The sequence below is a fragment of the Thunnus albacares genome, chromosome 7 (genome assembly GCF_914725855.1).
Source record: "Thunnus albacares chromosome 7, fThuAlb1.1, whole genome shotgun sequence".
Lineage (NCBI taxonomy): Eukaryota > Metazoa > Chordata > Actinopteri > Scombriformes > Scombridae > Thunnus > Thunnus albacares.
In genome coordinates this window covers 12,673,578-12,691,366 of record NC_058112.1, presented here as the reverse complement: position 1 = coordinate 12,691,366, position 17,789 = coordinate 12,673,578, and the positions used below count along the sequence as shown (strand labels likewise).

Sequence of the window (17,789 nt, the reverse complement as noted above, 5' to 3'; positions counted from 1 at the left end):
CTTGCCTGCAGTCCCTGACGCACTTGTTGCTCTGCAGGTAGATGTGGTACAGCTGCACCTCATCCTTCCTGGAGACAGTCTGATCAAATGTTTTCATTTCAACACTAAAATAATCATTCTCAGCTGAATTATCTTTGTAAATCATGAGCACTGCTGGACGGTGATGTGTACTTTTTACTAAGGATGTATGCCATGTGTGGACTATGTCTTAGATTGCTACTGATTGTATTTATTTCTTAGTGTGTATGTTTTTTTTTTTTCTGTTTCAGGTCAAGTCAACTTAAAATTTATAGTTATCACAATCAGAATCAAGAGTTCAGGTCTTGTGACTTGAAATGAGTTGAACGAATTTCCTGAGCATTTATTAAACTCATCAAAGTTTATAAAGAAACATTGTTCAGTTCAGAAATCCCCGATGATGGACCTCTGCTGTGTGTCTTGAAAGTATGTCAGATAAGTCAATTTTCTTGGACAAAAATGAGTATCCTCTAGTATCCACTTCCACCCTTACCCTCACAGTTATTGGTGCAAGTCATCACAGTTGCCAAGTTGATGTATTGGGACATGTGGTGCAAGATAAACTACACCTGAAACTCCTTCTCTTGAGTTAATGTAATTGAAGGGAAATTTTTAATGAATTTCCCAAGTTCAAATCAGTTAACTCAGCTGCTCCAACATCACACTGAAATGCTCATAATTCCAGTTAGGTCAAAGGTGGTGAGGTAATAAAACAGTTTTGTAAATAGTGACAGTGTTATCATGTAAATATTTTCTACCTCCAAAATGATTCATGTTGTGGGAGATACAGTGATCAACGTATTTTGCCGAGGGGGTCAAAACATAAACACAACTAAGGTTGGAAACCAAAACTAGTTCAGCAATGCGTAATTTACGCACACACACTGGGACTGGGACACTGAGATGTGTGCGTTCAGGGCAGCGGATGACCCCTCACCACCCCACCCTTCGCCTAATTTAGCTTTATATTATAGTCACTGCCCATTTTAGCGTTTCCATGGTTTACGCATATATCATGTCTTTCGCAAGAAATCGCATGCATAAATGAGCTGCGTGTGATTGATTATTCAGCAACGGATTACGCCAAAATTAACATCGCCCTTATATTGTCAACATGAAAATGGCCCACCGACAAAATGACATGAATAAATCTATTTTCGCCGCTGCTCCTCCTTATATGGCTCAGGAGAAAATTGCATATCCATCTTAAGAAGACAAGAGACAAGCGCTTATTTTCACTTTGTGCCCTGGCCTCTGCCTGACACTGAAGGACATCAGAAACTCCATTTGGACCGTATAATAATGGACCAGCGGGGTATTTTGCGCCCAACATTGATTTGTCTATTTGAGTCCCGGTGACGTAGGAGGTTATACAGCAGAGCGTAATTAATGTCATTTATCACTTGTTTGATTTTGTCACTGCCTTTACCGACAGGGCTCACATACGCGAGCCATTAACCAATGGGAGCGGAGCGTCTGAGCCTTTGTCACCAAGTACAGGCACGTGGCTTACACCTGCAGGCTGCACTTGTGCACTGTGTGTGTGTGTGTTGGTGTGTGTGTGTAAGACAGAGAGAGGGAGCACATGCATGCATATGCGCGTGGCACACTTTCAGGTGCAAGAAAAAGAATATCCCACACAACTTTCTCTCTGTTACTTTTTTAGAAAGATTTCCAAAGTCCAGAAGTGAAACCTGTGTTGTTCTGACCTACAACTATCGCTAATATTCGCTGCTTTATTTTTGGCTCAGTGCTGGCTGTCTCTAGTTTATTTGAATTTATTAGAAAATACTCGGACTATAAAACCAGCTTCAATCAGCTTCTCTTGTTGCTGATTTTCCACTCCCACAGAGAGCACCAGGTGAAATTAAACTCGTTATTTCTCGTTCTGCCTCGCTGAATTTGGCATCAGTGTTTATTTACAATAGAAAATCTTCCATAATTCGCATAATGAGGCGCAAAGGCGCACACAATAGTCTTCACAATGGGGCGTTGTGCTCCCCATTTCGCCGGAGATGGGCTTTTTGATTGGGCTGTGTGCGCCATGAAAAACACAGTTGGGGATACAACTAGTCTACAACCCCAGGTTTTATTTAGATTGATCTCAATCGGGCAATAAGAATTTTGACCCTCTCATTGTCTTGCTGACTTTCCCCAGGCCGTATTTCAAAGTGTCTATACCCTTTGAGAGGAGTGAATTGCACCCCTCCTCCCCCCCTCCCTCTGCTCCAGGCCCTCTGGGCTATTGGGTAAAGGCAGAGTATGCAAAAGAAACAATGCAATGCATGAAACGTAATATTAATCTCCCCGTCCTGAATGCAGACAAAGCGCTGTAGAAGGTGCACGTCTATAATGGTTATTGAGTGCTCACCCAGCTGCGCAATTTTCCCCCGTGTGCCCAACCAACTCGGGAAAAGGTCATGGAGGGGCTTTGAATAGAAGAGAAGCTCCCTAGTTTGCTCAATTACCGCCACCGACACACACCCCTCTCTCTCTCCCCCTCTCTCTCTCTCTCTCTGTCTCTCTCTCTCTCTCTCTCTCTCTCTCACAGACACACACACACACACACACACACACACACACACACACACACACACACACACACACACACACACACACACACACACACGCACGCACACACAAACACAAACACACACACGAGTATAAACGTATGCAATATCAGCAGAAGAACCAAACCACTGCAAAAGCATATAATATAAATAGATTCATCTTTATTTATAAAACTTGTTTTACACAAAATATATCTGTTAAAATCAAATATTTACATTTTAGGCTACTGGAAATGGAGAACAAGTGCATACATTAATAAAGGTCTCCTTACCACCTATTTTAGAAAAACAAAACAACTACAATCTGTCACAGGTAGTAGCCTTGATATTGCTGTCCAGTCACACAACTCATACATGCCAACTCACTTCCTCAATGACAGCACGGTTCTCTAAACGCTGTCAGGAAAAGTGGCAGTGACTGTTGTTCAAGAACATTGTTTGCTTGACTCAGTGTACAAAAATATGTCTTCATGTTAAACAACTCGTTGTATAGGCTAATACAATTTCGTTAGGAAAGGGAAGAAATGTACATCACGGAGAAAAAAAAAAGTCTGTAGACGCATCATCTTTGTTTTGTCTTCCAACAGACGTGGCAGCTGAGGAAGGCAGTCCTGCTCTGATGAAACACTCATCAAACAAGTCCTCTTGATCTACAGCACCGTCTCTGCAGAGCCTGCTGTGTCACGTATTAATTGCACTTATTCAAACATAACATCAACAGTTCTTTACTTCCACGCGTCAACGTTACACTGTCCAACTCCCTCCTTCTTGTAGGGACATCAGGGCGACTATTTATGCAACAAGAGGCTCCCCCTCCCTCCCTCTCGCTCTCTCTCTCCCTCTCTTTCTCACTATTGCTTTACTCCTGCAGAAGCTGCCCGGGTGAGGGAGGGAGGCAACAGATCACTTCCAAGCACGGAGGGCAAGACTGATCTGATGCCTTTATCAAGTCTTTGTCAGCATTTCTGAAAGAAGACAGCCGCTTTTACGCACAGACGCTGCTGTGTTGTTCTGATGCTGTCAGCCTCAGTACCTGTCGAACCAGGTTGTAAAGTCCAACAGCTCCTGTTCCTCTGAGCTCAGAGGCTCGTAGCCACCTTCATCCGATGAGTAGGTGGAGTGAGGCGACTCCGGGTCGGCGGAGTAGCTGTTGGAGAGCGTCGGGGATGGCAGCCCGCACTGGAAAGCAGCGGACACAGCGTCGTGTTCGTCCAGAAGTTGCTGTAAAGCCCTGATGTACTCCACCGCAGACCTCAGGGTCTCCACTTTGCTCATCTTCTTGTTGGCTGCGCCGTTAGGCACATGTTGACGCAGCGTCTGGAAACCCATGTTGACTTGTTTGACCCGGTTCCTCTCTCTTTCGTTCCGCCGGGCAACGGCCACAGGCTGCTGCTGAGGGATGGAGTAGCCGAGGCCGTTGAAGCTCAGGCGCCGCTTGCAGCGGAGGAGTTCCGGCGAGCTGGAGCGCTGTCTCTTCAGCACCTTGGTTTTGCTTTGGTAGCCAGCAGCGCTGCTGTTGGGGTGCACGGCGGGGACTGCGCAGTCCTGCGCCGGGGCGTGCAGACTGATGCTGGCGCGTCTTTCAGTAAGTCCAAAGGTGAATGCAGTCTGCGTGGTAGTGATGGTCGTAGTTTCCATCTCGCTGACAGTTCTTCTGAAGTGACAGATGCGGAGTGCGAGTGCAGCCTCAAACAGTGGGACAAGGAGAGGAGGAAGAGCGGAAAGGGGTGGCAGTGTACAGCTCTCGTGTCCTTCGCGTGGGGACCGTGTGGCTAACTCTAGTCCAAGTCTCTCTTGACTGCTTACTCCACGAGCCGATCTGACCCAAACTTTGGCAGCACTCCTCTTTTTCAACACGCGCCCCAACACACACCCCACCCACCCCTTTTTGGAGACGCACGCTTCGTCGCGAGGCCCCGCCCCCGCTGTGTGATTCTTCTGCTCGCCGGCTCCCCCCGGGCCAGGCGCGTGGCTCCGGGAGCTCAGTAAACAATCCCGAGCTTTCACTGCGCCGGGAGCACGCGCTGGGCTCATTTACATTCCAATGTCTCTAACTTGAAGGCCCATTGGTCGATTCAAACGGCCTGCAACCGTGCGAAAAGAAAGAAAGGAGAAAAAAGACAGAGAGAGAAGAAAAAAAAGAAGAGAGAATGAAAAAGTGAATGGTTTGGTTCTTTGAAATGCCTTTTGAATTTGACAATGTACCCCTGGCAAGTCTTCAAATTATCAGTCTTCCCCCCTCGGCCATCTTTCTCCTCTAGCTCTTTACAATCACAAATACCAAGGACGCTCTCTCCTGTATCCAGGCTACAGCTTTACAGAGCAAAATAAATTGCAAGCGTGTCTCTCAGCGCAATAATTGGCAATTACAAAGCTAGCGTAGGGACGCGATTCATTTAGAAGTAAACATCATGTTTATGACATGTAGGCTTCTGAAAGAGCGCATCACTTCTCAACTTCTCAGCTCTGCAGGTCCAGTTTGTTGGCAGGTTATCGCTGGAAATCCAAGCTCGCCAAATTCTCAACAACTCTTTCGCTTCCATCTGAATGCAAAATCATTTCTTCAGTGTTATATATTGATTTACAGGCGACTCTTATAAGAAGACCACACAGAGCACCCTCACCCTAACTTTAACTGCGGATGCACGGATGCAGTATTTCAGCACCACATCTGACTGGATAGTTGAACACAGCAGCAGTCAACCTCTAGTTTCACTGTTTGACATAAGTCGTTTTACTTAGCATTAGTTTTTATTCAGTATTGTCAGAAAAAATTTTGAAATACGATTCAGCTCGTGGAAAAAAAAAGTCTCGTTGCCAGCAAACTCTGACACTGAGACAGTCTATATGGAAATGTGAAGACCGTCATGTAATAAAAATGGGACACGTGCGGCCTCTGGTGGGATAAATTAGTAATTACCTCTTGTAACTCGACTTGACACTTAGTCCAGTCACTGTCAGTGTGAGGGGAATTTCCCTGACAGCCAGTGGTTAGACATCTCTTCCTCTGGCCTGAGACTGCCCTTAATATTAACATCCACTATTTATATATAACGTTTTTATTATTGCGTCATTTTAAAAAAAATGCTACAAAACAGTCAAAATAAAGGAAATAAAAGAAAACCAACAACTTTCACAGTTAGATCTCCTTCATTGTCTAACAAAATTCATAAATCACTGAAGGAAACATTTACTGTATATACTGGAGAAATCAGAGTAAATACCAAAAACCATCAAATAATCCATTTTGTCTTCTCTTCCAGACTTTTAAGACAAAATGAACAAGCCTTAAACACATCGAAATTAGACAATCTGCACACCAGAATATTTCTGGGTTTTTATCAAGCCATTTTATGGAAAATTAATTCTTAAATCATCATCGTATGTACAGCACAAAAGAAAAATAGGACCTCTCCAAAATCACACAGCTCACACAATCTGCTTTCCTTTATATTGTTTATCTGTCTACCAAGCTAGCTAGCTCTCAACTGTGCAACTTTGGCCTCTAAATAAGCGACATGTAACACATGATTCAAGGTTAAACCTTTGTTTGATGTGCATTTGTTTAAGTTTAATATGTTGGTGTTTTCAGACAATTTGCTTACTTTTAATAGAGTTAACATTTCAACACAAGTCATGCCTGTAGATACACAGCATACCAGCCTCCTCAAACACTGAGTAGAGCCACGGTGCAATTACAGTGTCACCATGTCATATTTGGTCAATTTATGTCCAAGAAAAATCACTCTCCTCTTAGAAAATGTCTACATTCATTATCATCGTCTTTTTCTTTCTTGAAGGCCGAGGTGAGATGCTTGCATATTTTGATACTGCCTGCTGTAACAGTTTTTTTATCCTGTGTGTGTTCTCTTGGTAATATAAGTATAATAATATAATATAAATACTAAGCAGTAATATAGAATTGCATTGGCCTGTGTGCTTCCGCATGCTTCTCAGATTGACAGTGCTTTATGTGGCAATCTTTACTTAAAATCTCAGATTTCCCCTTTCTCTCCTTCCTCTGCCTGGCCTTCCACTGTCAACACCAGAGGGCGCCGAGTAACATTAGACATGAAAGCCCTCTGTTACAAATCTGTTCAGTTATCACAGGTCTTATTATAGTGTCTCTGAAATGGCATGTGCCCTGATGCTACAGCACAACATCTGATAAGACTGTTATAAATGTACTATGATAACCTGCGCTGACGAGGAAGTCTTACAACACACACCATGTGTTGCATAGTTGTGCTTTTGTGTAATAATTCTCTTGAAAAATGCTGAACCACATGACTGATGGTGAAATGATTTATCTTGGCCACTTTGGAATGTTCTTGACAGTATCAACAATAATGTTGTCATTTTTATTACAGGAGGCTATTTATCAAAGCCTGCTGTACACTGTCTCTTTGACAAATAGAAAGATTAACTTCCTCACTTCCTTTAGGGCTATCTGGTATATTGAAATCCCCCGCAGATGACCAAAGAATTTTGTCGTCAAACTCGAGTCAGCAAAATGTATCAGTTAAAGATCATGGAACCTTAAGCAAGACAACAACCCAAAACACACATAACCAGAAGCATTCAGCATTTACAGGAAACTCTTGAAGCTCTTCATTTGCCAACAATGAGTCATGGACAGTCTTGAAAATACGTGCTGAGATGTGCAGAATAAGATGAGTCAATGTATGTGCATGTGTGTCCAATAATAGTGGAAAATCAAACGACAGTCTCAACTATCTCAAAAAAGGTGATCAAAATTTTTATCAAACATCTCTGATTAACCAAATATTGCTGGTTTCAGTCTCGTCTCCACACACAAACACACACACACACACACACACACACACACACACACATTTCGAGTGGAAGCCCGCCAAAGTCTTATTCACAGGTAAGGGTGTGGCTGTTTATGAGAATCATAGTAGGTTCACTAAACATATTGAAACTCCTGGGCCAATGCCTCAAGTAAACAATGTTTATATGTGTCATATGAGGGTGAGATGATGATGATTAAGAGAGAGAGAGAGAGATAACGAGGAAATCATAAATGAGGAAGGAAAGTTTAGGATTTAGCTAGAATAACTGATAAAAATCCCCTTTAAAGATTATTGTTTACTTTAAGTGCACCTGCTTCATACAAGTGTGTCTTCTCAAGGCCCAATTTTTATGAGTCTGCGCAGGCAAGATAAAGGTGGCCCTGGCCTGCTATCTCACCCTCATGTTCTTGCATCTTTTGCAATACACAGTGGCACACTACAGGATCAGAGCCTGTGCTCAAGTGCTTAAAGTTGGAAAGTAATGAACAGTCAAACCAAAAATAGAATTTACAATGCCACAAAATATTCCACATCCATCCACATATCCATCCTGCTGATATTGCCTTTGCGTTGTGAATAAAAATGTAAAACAGGATATAAACCCTCTCCATATTCTCTCAATGATCAGGCGAAGGGCCAGAGGGCCATCTACGACAACTGAGCTGTGCTTCCGATGCTCAGGAAAAGAGAAGTGCTTCATTAGTGCATGTATCGCTTCTCTATTCCTGACACATATGCTGCGCTCTATGTTTGTGTGTGAGCTGTATTTACTGAGCTGTTCAGTGGTCTGACAATAGAAAGCATTTCTGTCTTAGAAGCAAGATAAGAGAAGAAAGCTTTGTGACCTTCAGCATGCACTGTAATGCAACAGCTAGTGCCTGACTTTTTGTAGTGTGACTCTGGGTAAAAGGATGGGTAAGAGCAGTAGGAGTAGATGAAAATAAAAAATTTTAATTTCCTGCGTAGTGAAGTTATGAAACGCTGAGGTCAGAAAGAGGAAGTGAAGCTTTGTTTGGAGCAAGTTGGGTATTGGTTTTTAGTGATATAGACTAAAATTTAAGTCATGAGACAAATGTAACCCTACTGCACTCTCACTCACAGTCTGAATATAAAATATTCTGTCTTATTCACATGACACAACTCCACACCTGCAAGATTCTGACTCTGAAAGTATTATTACAAATATATGTTCACTGGTGGAATCATATGTCTAAATTAACTGCAAGTGGGTGGTTTCATGGGATGCTATTTTTGTGAGCAATATATCTCCAAAAGAACATCAGGTCAGAGCAGGTGGACTTGCTTTCATACTCTCAACTGACAAAGTCATCAGTTGTCATGTGAACATAAATGAAGGCCACTGCTGAATAAAAATGCAGTGGCATGTTGTGGCAGCCAAGAACTTTAATGGTGGAAACATTTTACACAGACAGACATTTAAAATATAGACAAAAAAAACAATCAAACATTCCTTTTTACCCTTTTTACATTTCTCTAGAAATGTATCTGAAATGTCATCTGTCTATAATCACAAGGAAAACTGAGTGTCACAAAGTCATTTGTTTTAACTTCATAGATCACATCACAAGTTGTTTGACAATAACACATATTAGTGTATAGAGTGTATCTTTCTTTTCAATGTTTTTATGTGTGACATACAATATATTATGTAAAATATTAAAACCCCAGATGTCATTTTTTGGCCATATTTTATTTGCACCAGAATATTTTAGATGTACGGTGCATCTTTTTTATAGCCTTTGTTGTTTATGTTATGCCATAATTCAGCATAACACATTTAATTTAGAAACAGTGGGATCTGACAGTAGCAACAGAATTAGAAACATGCTCTGGGCCCAAGATCTCTAGGCTCAGTGTGTAGCAAATGGTGTATGGCAACTTGATTAGCTACAGTATGATTTTGTTTTTCAACAGGTCCAATTGTGTGAAATCTAGTTTGAAGGTGATACCAATATGGTTTATCTTCCTATATTCATTTGTGTGTAATACAATACCACATTGCATAAGTGAGGATATGTGATATTTCATAAGAATGCTGCACACAATGAACCAGGGGGCTCCCCCCCCACGCACTATAGTCTGATTATACCCACAGGTGGCTCTGGCATGATTTCACTGGGATTTTTACAAATGCAAACACACTTTACACAGTACAACAGGCTTGACATCACTCCCAATAAAAAAGGTTAAATTTACAGAGATCCAACTGCAATAACCCGAACTGAGTCTCATTTGGTAAATTAATGACAACACAGGAAATAGTAAGATATCATAAAATTGTAAACTATAGCCTATAGTTTCGCTGAATTATGATGATGATGAAGATGATGATGATTAATCATGAAAGTCAAATACGAGCCTATACTTGCAGAGCAATAGGCTTGGCTCCAGCATAACGTGGGCTGAGAAAACTGGATGATGAAATGCAGGTGACGTGATGATGCAATATACAGAGATTAAACGCAGCCGGAAACACAACTTTCACTTTCGATCAGTAGAGAAATTCCACGGTTCTGGCAAACTCAAAAACAAGGCTGTATACTGCGTGAGGCAAACACGTCGCGCCTATCCACGAATGAAATTCACCCATTCGTACGTCGGAAATGCCAAAACGTGTCCTCCCACGTAGGGAGGGAGGAGACACAGATATCTCACATGATGTCACCGGGTCTTGTCTATAAATGCAAAAGATCCGCCCGACACTTTGTTAAAGAAATAACACATCTGCTGAGAGATGCAAAGGTAGGGACAAACACATCTTCATCTCTTTCTTCCCCTTCCACATCTAGTAGCCTGTGTGTCTTTGTGTTTGTGTGTTACGAGGTGAGCTTATTGTGTATGTAGGTTTATGTACTTAAGTACAAGTGTAATCCATTTATTATCAAGTCTGGTAAAGTGTGCATGTTGCTGAATATTGTTTGGCAAGACCATGTTGGTCAGGATTACATGTTGTTTATGCATAAGATTTTACCTCCTTGTAATGTGTGCAAAACAAACAACACTGTAGCTTTAACAGCACTGTGTGTGTGTGTGTGTGGGAGAGGGAGGTATTGTATTTCCTCTCTCTTCTTGTGAGACATTTAAAGCGCAACATTGATCTGTCATGTTTCCTCTCAGCCCTCCCAAACCACAGTTTGCCAGCTGGCTCATAGAGCAAGTGGAGACAGGCCAGTACACGGGCCTGTGCTATGTGGGCCAAAATAAGTTCAGGGTCCCCTGGAAGCACAACTCCAGAAAGGACTGCAACGATGAGGACAGTAAAATCTTCCGGGTAGGTCTGGGTTGCCTCTGTTGAATTTATGACCCTGATACTAGCGATGCTTGTGTTATCTGGCACACATGATCAGATGAAGTATTTATGGCTTTGTCAACATAATGTGAAACGAGCGTAATAATGCTCTATTACTACCTTAAGGTTGAGAATGAATGAAACTTTCAAGTATGACCTTGTTCCTCCAATACTCATGGTTCTGCAGATCATGATAATGACAGTTCATTAGGCATTCCTTCATTTTATTACTTTCAGAGTGTTGATTTATGATGGGCAATTATAGAGCATGCCAAACCAGTGGTGGCACTTCCACTTTCCTTGAGTCAAAGTAACAATAACACTGTGCAAATGTTTGAAAGATAATAATTTACAAGTAAAATTTTGGCATTCAAACATTTCCTTAAGAAAAGTTTGGAAGTAACTTTGTAAATTGTGTATTAATGGATCAAAAGTATAAACCTGGAAATGGGAGGTGCAGTCACATATATAATTAATTTATGATCATAATATGTGTTTGTCAAGTTATCATAATTCAAAATATAAGCCTGTATTAAACAAATTTCTGTTAAATTTAAGAGCAATGGCAGTTTTGACGGCAGGGAACTCCTTAGTAGAAAGTCTTGCAAAATGGAAAGTACCATAAAACTTAAGTACAGTACTCAAGTAAATGTATTTATTTTCTACCTCTGGGCATTAACTTCTCTCTGTATGCTTCACAGGCATGGGCAGTAGCAAGTGGTAAAATCAATGAGTTCCCTAATGACAAGGCCAGGTGGAAAACCAACTTCCGCTGCGCTCTGAACAACCTCTCCGTGCGCTTCAAGATGATAGAGGACAATTCCAAGAATTCTGAGGACCCTCATAAAATCTATGAGATTATCAACACTGAGTGTAAGATGATGATTACTTAATCCAGGCCTTCTAGTGTTTGACCATTTCTTTAGTTTGAGATGATATTAATGTGGTTTTGTTTTCTTTATCTGCAGATAACTATGAACAACTGCCAACACGAAACTCCCAGGAAGATTCTGACATGACTCCGGATATCTATTGCTCTCCCATAGAGGACATCCCCTCAGGAAATGAGGTGCAGTACTGCCTAGAGTGCAGTTTCACATCCTTGTTAATTGGTTTGGTCATTTTGGTCATATTAGTGTAGATGTTTGATCTGTATTGTGTTTTTTGTTATTTACAATGGCTTTTTTTTCTCCAAACAGTACAATCTGCTTAAAAATTTCACAGCCTTGGGTCTTGGCAACATTCCACCTGGTACAGTGTCTTACTACATAAGTCATCAAATATTCTCATCACCTGTTTATGATTTTAAGTGCTTTATAGTGAAGGTTAAATGGAGTTCAATCTGTTTTTTAATTATCAATAACAGAGGGGTGGATAGAGACCTATATCCAGGACAATCCAGATGTCCCTGGAACCTTTCCTGCTGTTGCAGCAGCTGAGAACCTCACGCAACCTTTACCAGATCAGCTGCCCTTCATCGAGGGTATGTTCAGCCACACTTTTTTTTTTTTGAATCTTTATTTATCAACTTCAGTCTGAAATCTGCAGTGGATGCTACAGCTGTATGCAAAAGTTTTGGCACCCCTTGAGAAATAACATATTTTGGTGATTTTTTTAAATTGATTTTTTAAAAATTAAATATGGAGATTTTTGTTTTAGCAAGATTTATAAGAGATGCTTGGCAGCTAAGACAGAGAACATTGTATCCATCATAACGGGACATTTCTTCCATGTAAACTAAATAAAACCAAACTTTTGCATATAACTCTCTATGTCTCAACAGTCATGCTACAGAGACAGACTCAGTCTTGTGTAGATGACTCATGGTTCCACTCCTGATTTAAACCTCATCTATCACATTTTGAGCAGCCTAAAAATGATTACGGAAACGTGTGATTCTTAATGTTTTGGTTTTTACTTTACAGTAGATCCACAACCAGTTTTAAGTTTGCCTGTGCAGCCAACTATCTGGGACCTGGAGATCTCCATCCACTACAGGAAAAAAGAAATGCTAAAGACAGTGTTGAGCACTGCCCGTCTCCAGCTCCACTACCAGCACGAGGCCCCTGAACTCAATGCCTTTCATCTCTGCTTCCCCTCCACTGATGGCCTGCTGGACCACAAACAGGTACTCCATAACGTCAAATAGACATTTTGTGTGACCTAAATTACTAGGCCAATTTTGTGAAGTAATTTCCTGCAGTTAAATGTCAGATTTATTTTTGTTATTTTTGTTTTAATTGACAAATGCAAAAAACATAAGAAACAATAATACAGAAGTAAACACAGAAGAAAGAAAGAACTGCTGCTGTGCTATAAGGAAGTGCAACTCAACAGGCTTAAAATTAATGACCATCTTTTAGCAAGGTTCAGTTACTAGTTTCACTCTTGGGTTCAGCTATTTGTGTTACCAATGGGCCTCCTGGACCTCTTTTTTTTGGTATCTGTACAACTGAGATCATTTTGGCAATCCACCTTTGGAAACATCAGGAAGACAGTGATGTCCCATCTGTGTGGATACATTTCTTGGCCATTAGGCTATAATCTGAGCATCAAAGGTTATTTTATGGCTGTAAGTAGCCTACATGTAAATGTGGATTCTAACAGCCAAAAATAGAAAGTTCAACTTCAGACTAAATGAACTTCGCATACTTGTTATACAAGCAGCCAAAACCTTCACACAATACCCCATCAATGTTGAATAGAAGTTATAGGTGTGGAATTTTATTGTAAACAAAGTTTCTGTTCACACTGAGTGTTAGTTACCAAAACACATCGTTTGTATCTTTCAGGATGCTGAATGCATTTTCTTTCTCATAAAACATGTTCAAAGGTCATTTTTAAAGAATTTAAAATCATGCATTGTTTACATCTATGTTTGTCAAGAGTATTCCATTAGTGTGAAACCATTGGCAGGAATGTGTATCTCGTCACTCTTGTGCTTGTGCACACATGCATGAGCAAACACAATGACCCACTAATAAAAACATTGCTCTAAAGTGCTACAAGTGGTCAAAAAGTCCAGAGTACCAAGTGTATGTGACATGTCCCAGTCTAATTTTTTCTTTAAGAAGTGCTCATATCTTCACTATGTGATGGATGAATTTGAGCATTTAGAGGAGCAAGTTTAAAAAAAAATGGTGCACATGGGTTCTAAAAATATAACATTTTCCTTTTTGACTTTGATAGAGGGCTTTAAAAAATTTGGAGTTTGCACTTTCACAAAGAACTTTGATCCATCACAGGAGGGAGACAAAAATTTTTCCTATTCACAAAAAAATGAACAGAAAGAATTAATAATACTAAACCAAACCCATCCTGCAAAACTTGCCTGAAATGCATCCAAACCCAAACAGATCACACCAACTGCTTATTTTTTTAATTTTGGTTTTCTTTACTGTCCCATTACCTATCCATGTTCTTTTTTGTTTTGTAAAACAATATCATCTCTCGTTGCCTTTGTATTTGTTAGTATGTCCATATTGTCTATATATGTATGCCCTAATTGGTGAAAATTTTTTTTCCTAATCCCAACCTTCTTTACACCAGATTGAGTACACCAACCGCATCCTTAACAGTATTCAGAAAGGTCTACTCCTGGAGGTGCGGGACACTGGTATCTATGCCTACAGGCAGGACAGGTGCCATGTGTTTGCCAGCAACAGTGACCCCAGTGTAGCTCACCCCAACCCAACAAAACTGCCCCAAAATACTGTGGTGGAGCTCCTCAGCTTTGAGAAGTTTGTGAATGGTAGGTGTGGATCCCATGCTCATTTATCTGAATAAGACTATTTTTTTTAGTAGTGTTACCTTTTATTTAAAGACATTAGGTTTGTGCTGTGAAATTAATGGTTCAACCTGCATCTGTTTCAGAACTGAGACAGTTTAAAGAGAACAACGGTGGCTCTCCGAACTACAAAATCAACATGTGCTTTGGAGAGAAGTTTCCTGATGGAAAACCTTTGGAGAAGAAGCTTATCATAGTCCAGGTAACGCGCTTCCCCATTTTTCCAGAGCTTTACCTCGAAGAGACATACAGCACAGTTTTTAAGTGTTTCCCTCTGCCCTCGTAGGTGGTCCCTCTGATCTGCCGATACTTACATGAGATGGCCCAGGTGGATGGAGCGTCGTCTCTTCACAGCTCCAACGTCAGCTTACAGATCTCACACAACAGCCTCTATGATCTCATTTACTCAGTCTTTGGTCTGCCAACAGTTGAAGAGTCGATGCGAGCTGCTGGGCCTTTCTAAAATCAGATGTGAAGTTTTATATTTCACTGGCCTTCAATGGAAACTATTTCAGCTATCACATCCTGCTCTCACCCCAAGTTACGCTAATACGTAGGATTACATGTGTAATCCTGTGACATGAACTGGTTAGCAGAAGAGAACAGCATTAAATTGTAAAAAAAATTATTTTGATGCATTTTCAACTGCATTTCCTGTTTATGTTATGTATCAGCATTGGTAAAAACTGACATTTTCAGCACTACATAAGTACTGTAGATATTGACCCCTCGACCATTGGACCGTTACATTACTCAACTGAAAGGTCAATGGTCGCATCTAATAATCAACCCTTTTTATGATTGTGTAATAATGTGACTGTAAATGTCAAATTCTTTTAATAAAATGTACATTAAATTGATATATGTATATAGTAGTAACCATAATGACCAATAGTCAGTAAATCTATTTTAAAATGTAAGTGTTTGCTTTTTGGTCACATTTATAATCGTGTAAAATCCAAAATTATTGCATAGTTAGGTAATGTATAGTGTAGTTTTTTTATGTGTCATGAAGCTATTAATTGTGTTTTGCACTTGAGGATTTGATTTTGGTTATATCAAAGCATTTTTATACTCTGCTAGTCATTTTGCACTAAAGCTAACTGTTTTTATTAAGACTTCAAATAAACAGTTTAACACTTGAATGAGTGTCAGTTTATTAATCTGCTGCCATCTATGGCTAATAATTACTGACTTTAGGGTATAATCTGTGGCTTTTAGAGCCAAACCAAGTCTTTTTTTTTTTAAAGCAAAATGAACTTATCTCCCAATGCTGAGCCCTTACACTGCAGCATTAGATTTTTCCATTATAACCCAAAGAGAAGTGAAGACAAACATCTTGTTTTTTTATTAAAACCCGGAAAAGAAAATACAAATGACTAAGCAGAGGCTGTTGTCAGTCTGCAGTGGCTCAGTTTGAAATGTAACGCAAAGACATATCAGGTGGTTACAGGCAGGTGACAAAAAGTAGAAAGAGCCATTACTACGATTCTCACAGTATATCTTCAGATGTTGCCACACAAGTCCCAAATCCTTAATATATGACAACAGGATAGAATATGAGCAAGTATTTGAATTAAATACAGACAACCCCTATTTATCATCAGTGATTTATTAATATTTGTGTTCCCTCTTAGAAACACCTGGCTTATTTGATCAAGTAAATGCAGAATAAAAGTAAAACACATTCACAAAAACATGAGCACCTGTTTCTTTTAGATTCCAACACTCATACGCCTCCGCTTTATAAAGCCCAATAAAATGTAATGACAAAGTACAAGGCAAGTCCAGCCACACACTAGTCTTTACTGTAGGCAAACAAAGTAGTATCAACAAAGAAATGGTGAACAAACAAAAGTTAGTTTCCCATGAACATTTAAAGTTGTGTTAAAGAGGGCAATGCAGAGCAGTGAGGGATGTCATCAAGAGTAAGGTTTAGGCTAAAGACACAATGACAAAGCAGTCATTAATTTAACACTGCAGACACTTTATGGTTAACAATGAAAAGATACTTTTAATATTCCCAACTAAAGGCATGTATTTACTTTTATCATACCTACATTGGAAAATACTATAGCTTACAGGATGCTGTTTGAGAACAAAATGCCCAAAAAACTAATTAAATCTCCGTTTTTTTTTTGTGGTTTTTTTTGTTTTTTTGGGAAAAGATACTTTTTTTTTTTTACTCATTTTTTACTTGTTTGGCATAAAAACAAAATATCCCCTCGTTCTCTAAAACCCAGTTTTTTACATTTCATGGGTTCAAAAGATGATAATGGTGCAAAAGTTTAAAAAAAAAAAAAAAAAAAAAAACAAGTAGGTGTAAAGGGAAGAGGCTGTTATTTGAGAAAAGTGACTCCGTTATTCATTTCAAACTACTGAGTCAAATTTCCCAAATACAAAACATAAACTTATAAACTAAAACCATTTATGCCAGTCATTCACAAGAGGTAACACAGATGAAAGGAACATATAAGTGGATATATCAAATCTATATTATTTACAACAAAATCTAAAATTGTTCAATTACTCTACTGATAAAGTTTCTACAAATATTGCATAACAGTGTCTTTCCTTAATGTGACAAACTTCTTAAATATGCATACTCTGCATATTTTAATACCACTTTGTAACCAACAAAATTAGTTTTGCCACTGATAAATAACCCTTTGTTCCCACTAAACAAAAACACCACAGAAAACTCAAAGCCCACAATGCCTCCTCCCAGTGATATGCCTGTGGAGAAAGCTACCTGATTTATCACTCAATGGGAGTGTCTTAAAGATTTGCCTCTTTAAGGCACAACCTCAAAGTCTCCCATAAGTTTCTCAACTGTACTAAACAAAAAGACCAGTTCTTGGCAGTGACTGTCCAAGCACAAGACACCAGCGGGTGCTGTTCATGTGATCAACAAAGTTTTTCCTCAAAATTCGATTAAGATAGAAAGCTCAACATTATAGAAAATGTTCCATCTTGAAGCAGTAAATGACTCTAATGTAACCGTGTCAGAGAACTTGAGGTCACACCCGACGGTAGGACACAAAGTAAAACACAGATGAATATGAATGAGTGTTTGTGATGGGTGCAGCTGTCCTTGCCTATAGTGGTTCACACCTCCTCATGGGCTATCAGAGGTTTTCATGGCCTCAGTCTGTCCCTCCAGTCCCTTCCCTAAATCCTCTCCTTTCTTGTGTTTCCGAGCATGTTTGTATTTGTCCACGTATGCCTTCACCAGATTTCCCACCTTCACTGGGTTAATCTCCCCGCTCTTGCTGTGGCACACCTGA

The 17,789-nt window shown here is 40.0% G+C and overlaps 3 protein-coding genes across 9 annotated transcripts in view; 1 reads left to right on the top strand and 2 right to left on the bottom strand.

Annotated features, from left to right (window-relative positions):
- Positions 1 to 2,109: 2,109 nt before the first annotated feature.
- The window catches only part of phrf1 (PHD and ring finger domains 1), a 30,774-nt gene continuing 15,094 nt past the window's right edge, over positions 2,110 to 17,789 (bottom strand). For 5 of the 6 annotated variants that reach the window (XM_044356118.1, XM_044356120.1, XM_044356123.1 and 2 more), the window contains one exon: positions 16,656 to 17,785. In XM_044356118.1, coding sequence (XP_044212053.1) covers positions 17,621 to 17,785 — 165 coding nt within the window. In that variant the 3' untranslated portion in view covers positions 16,656 to 17,620. Of the gene's footprint in view, positions 2,122 to 16,655; positions 17,786 to 17,789 lie in introns of those variants that run through there. The other variant, XR_006404120.1, reaches the window with a different exon arrangement.
- Positions 2,804 to 4,422, bottom strand: ascl1b (achaete-scute family bHLH transcription factor 1b). The gene has a single exon (XM_044356126.1). It carries the CDS (start codon positions 4,224 to 4,226, stop codon positions 3,615 to 3,617), a length of 612 nt encoding a protein of 203 aa, XP_044212061.1. The 5' UTR covers positions 4,227 to 4,422; the 3' UTR covers positions 2,804 to 3,614.
- On the top strand, positions 9,970 to 15,647 carry irf7 (interferon regulatory factor 7). 2 transcript variants are annotated; one of them, XM_044356125.1, is made up of 10 exons: positions 9,970 to 10,168; positions 10,544 to 10,697; positions 11,417 to 11,588; positions 11,684 to 11,784; positions 11,915 to 11,966; positions 12,082 to 12,198; positions 12,644 to 12,843; positions 14,265 to 14,466; positions 14,589 to 14,704; positions 14,789 to 15,647. In XM_044356125.1, the coding sequence occupies exons 1-10, from the start codon at positions 10,161 to 10,163 to the stop codon at positions 14,963 to 14,965; spliced, it is 1,299 nt and encodes a 432-aa protein (XP_044212060.1). In that variant the 5' UTR covers positions 9,970 to 10,160; the 3' UTR covers positions 14,966 to 15,647. The 2 variants fall into 2 exon arrangements, with proteins under 2 accessions (XP_044212060.1, XP_044212059.1); XM_044356124.1 differs by having other exon boundaries at positions 9,973 to 10,168; positions 12,641 to 12,843.

Excerpts from the sequence above, each read along its gene's own strand:
- ascl1b (XM_044356126.1), bottom strand. The coding sequence starts at position 4,226 with ATGGAAACTACGACCATCACTACCACGCAGACTGCATTCACCTTTGGA.
- irf7 (XM_044356124.1), top strand. Across the intron at positions 11,785-11,914 it reads ACATCCCCTCAGGAAATGAG|TACAATCTGCTTAAAAATTT; the intron begins GTGCAGTACTGC and ends TTCTCCAAACAG. Across the intron at positions 14,705-14,788 it reads AGAAGCTTATCATAGTCCAG|GTGGTCCCTCTGATCTGCCG; the intron begins GTAACGCGCTTC and ends CTGCCCTCGTAG.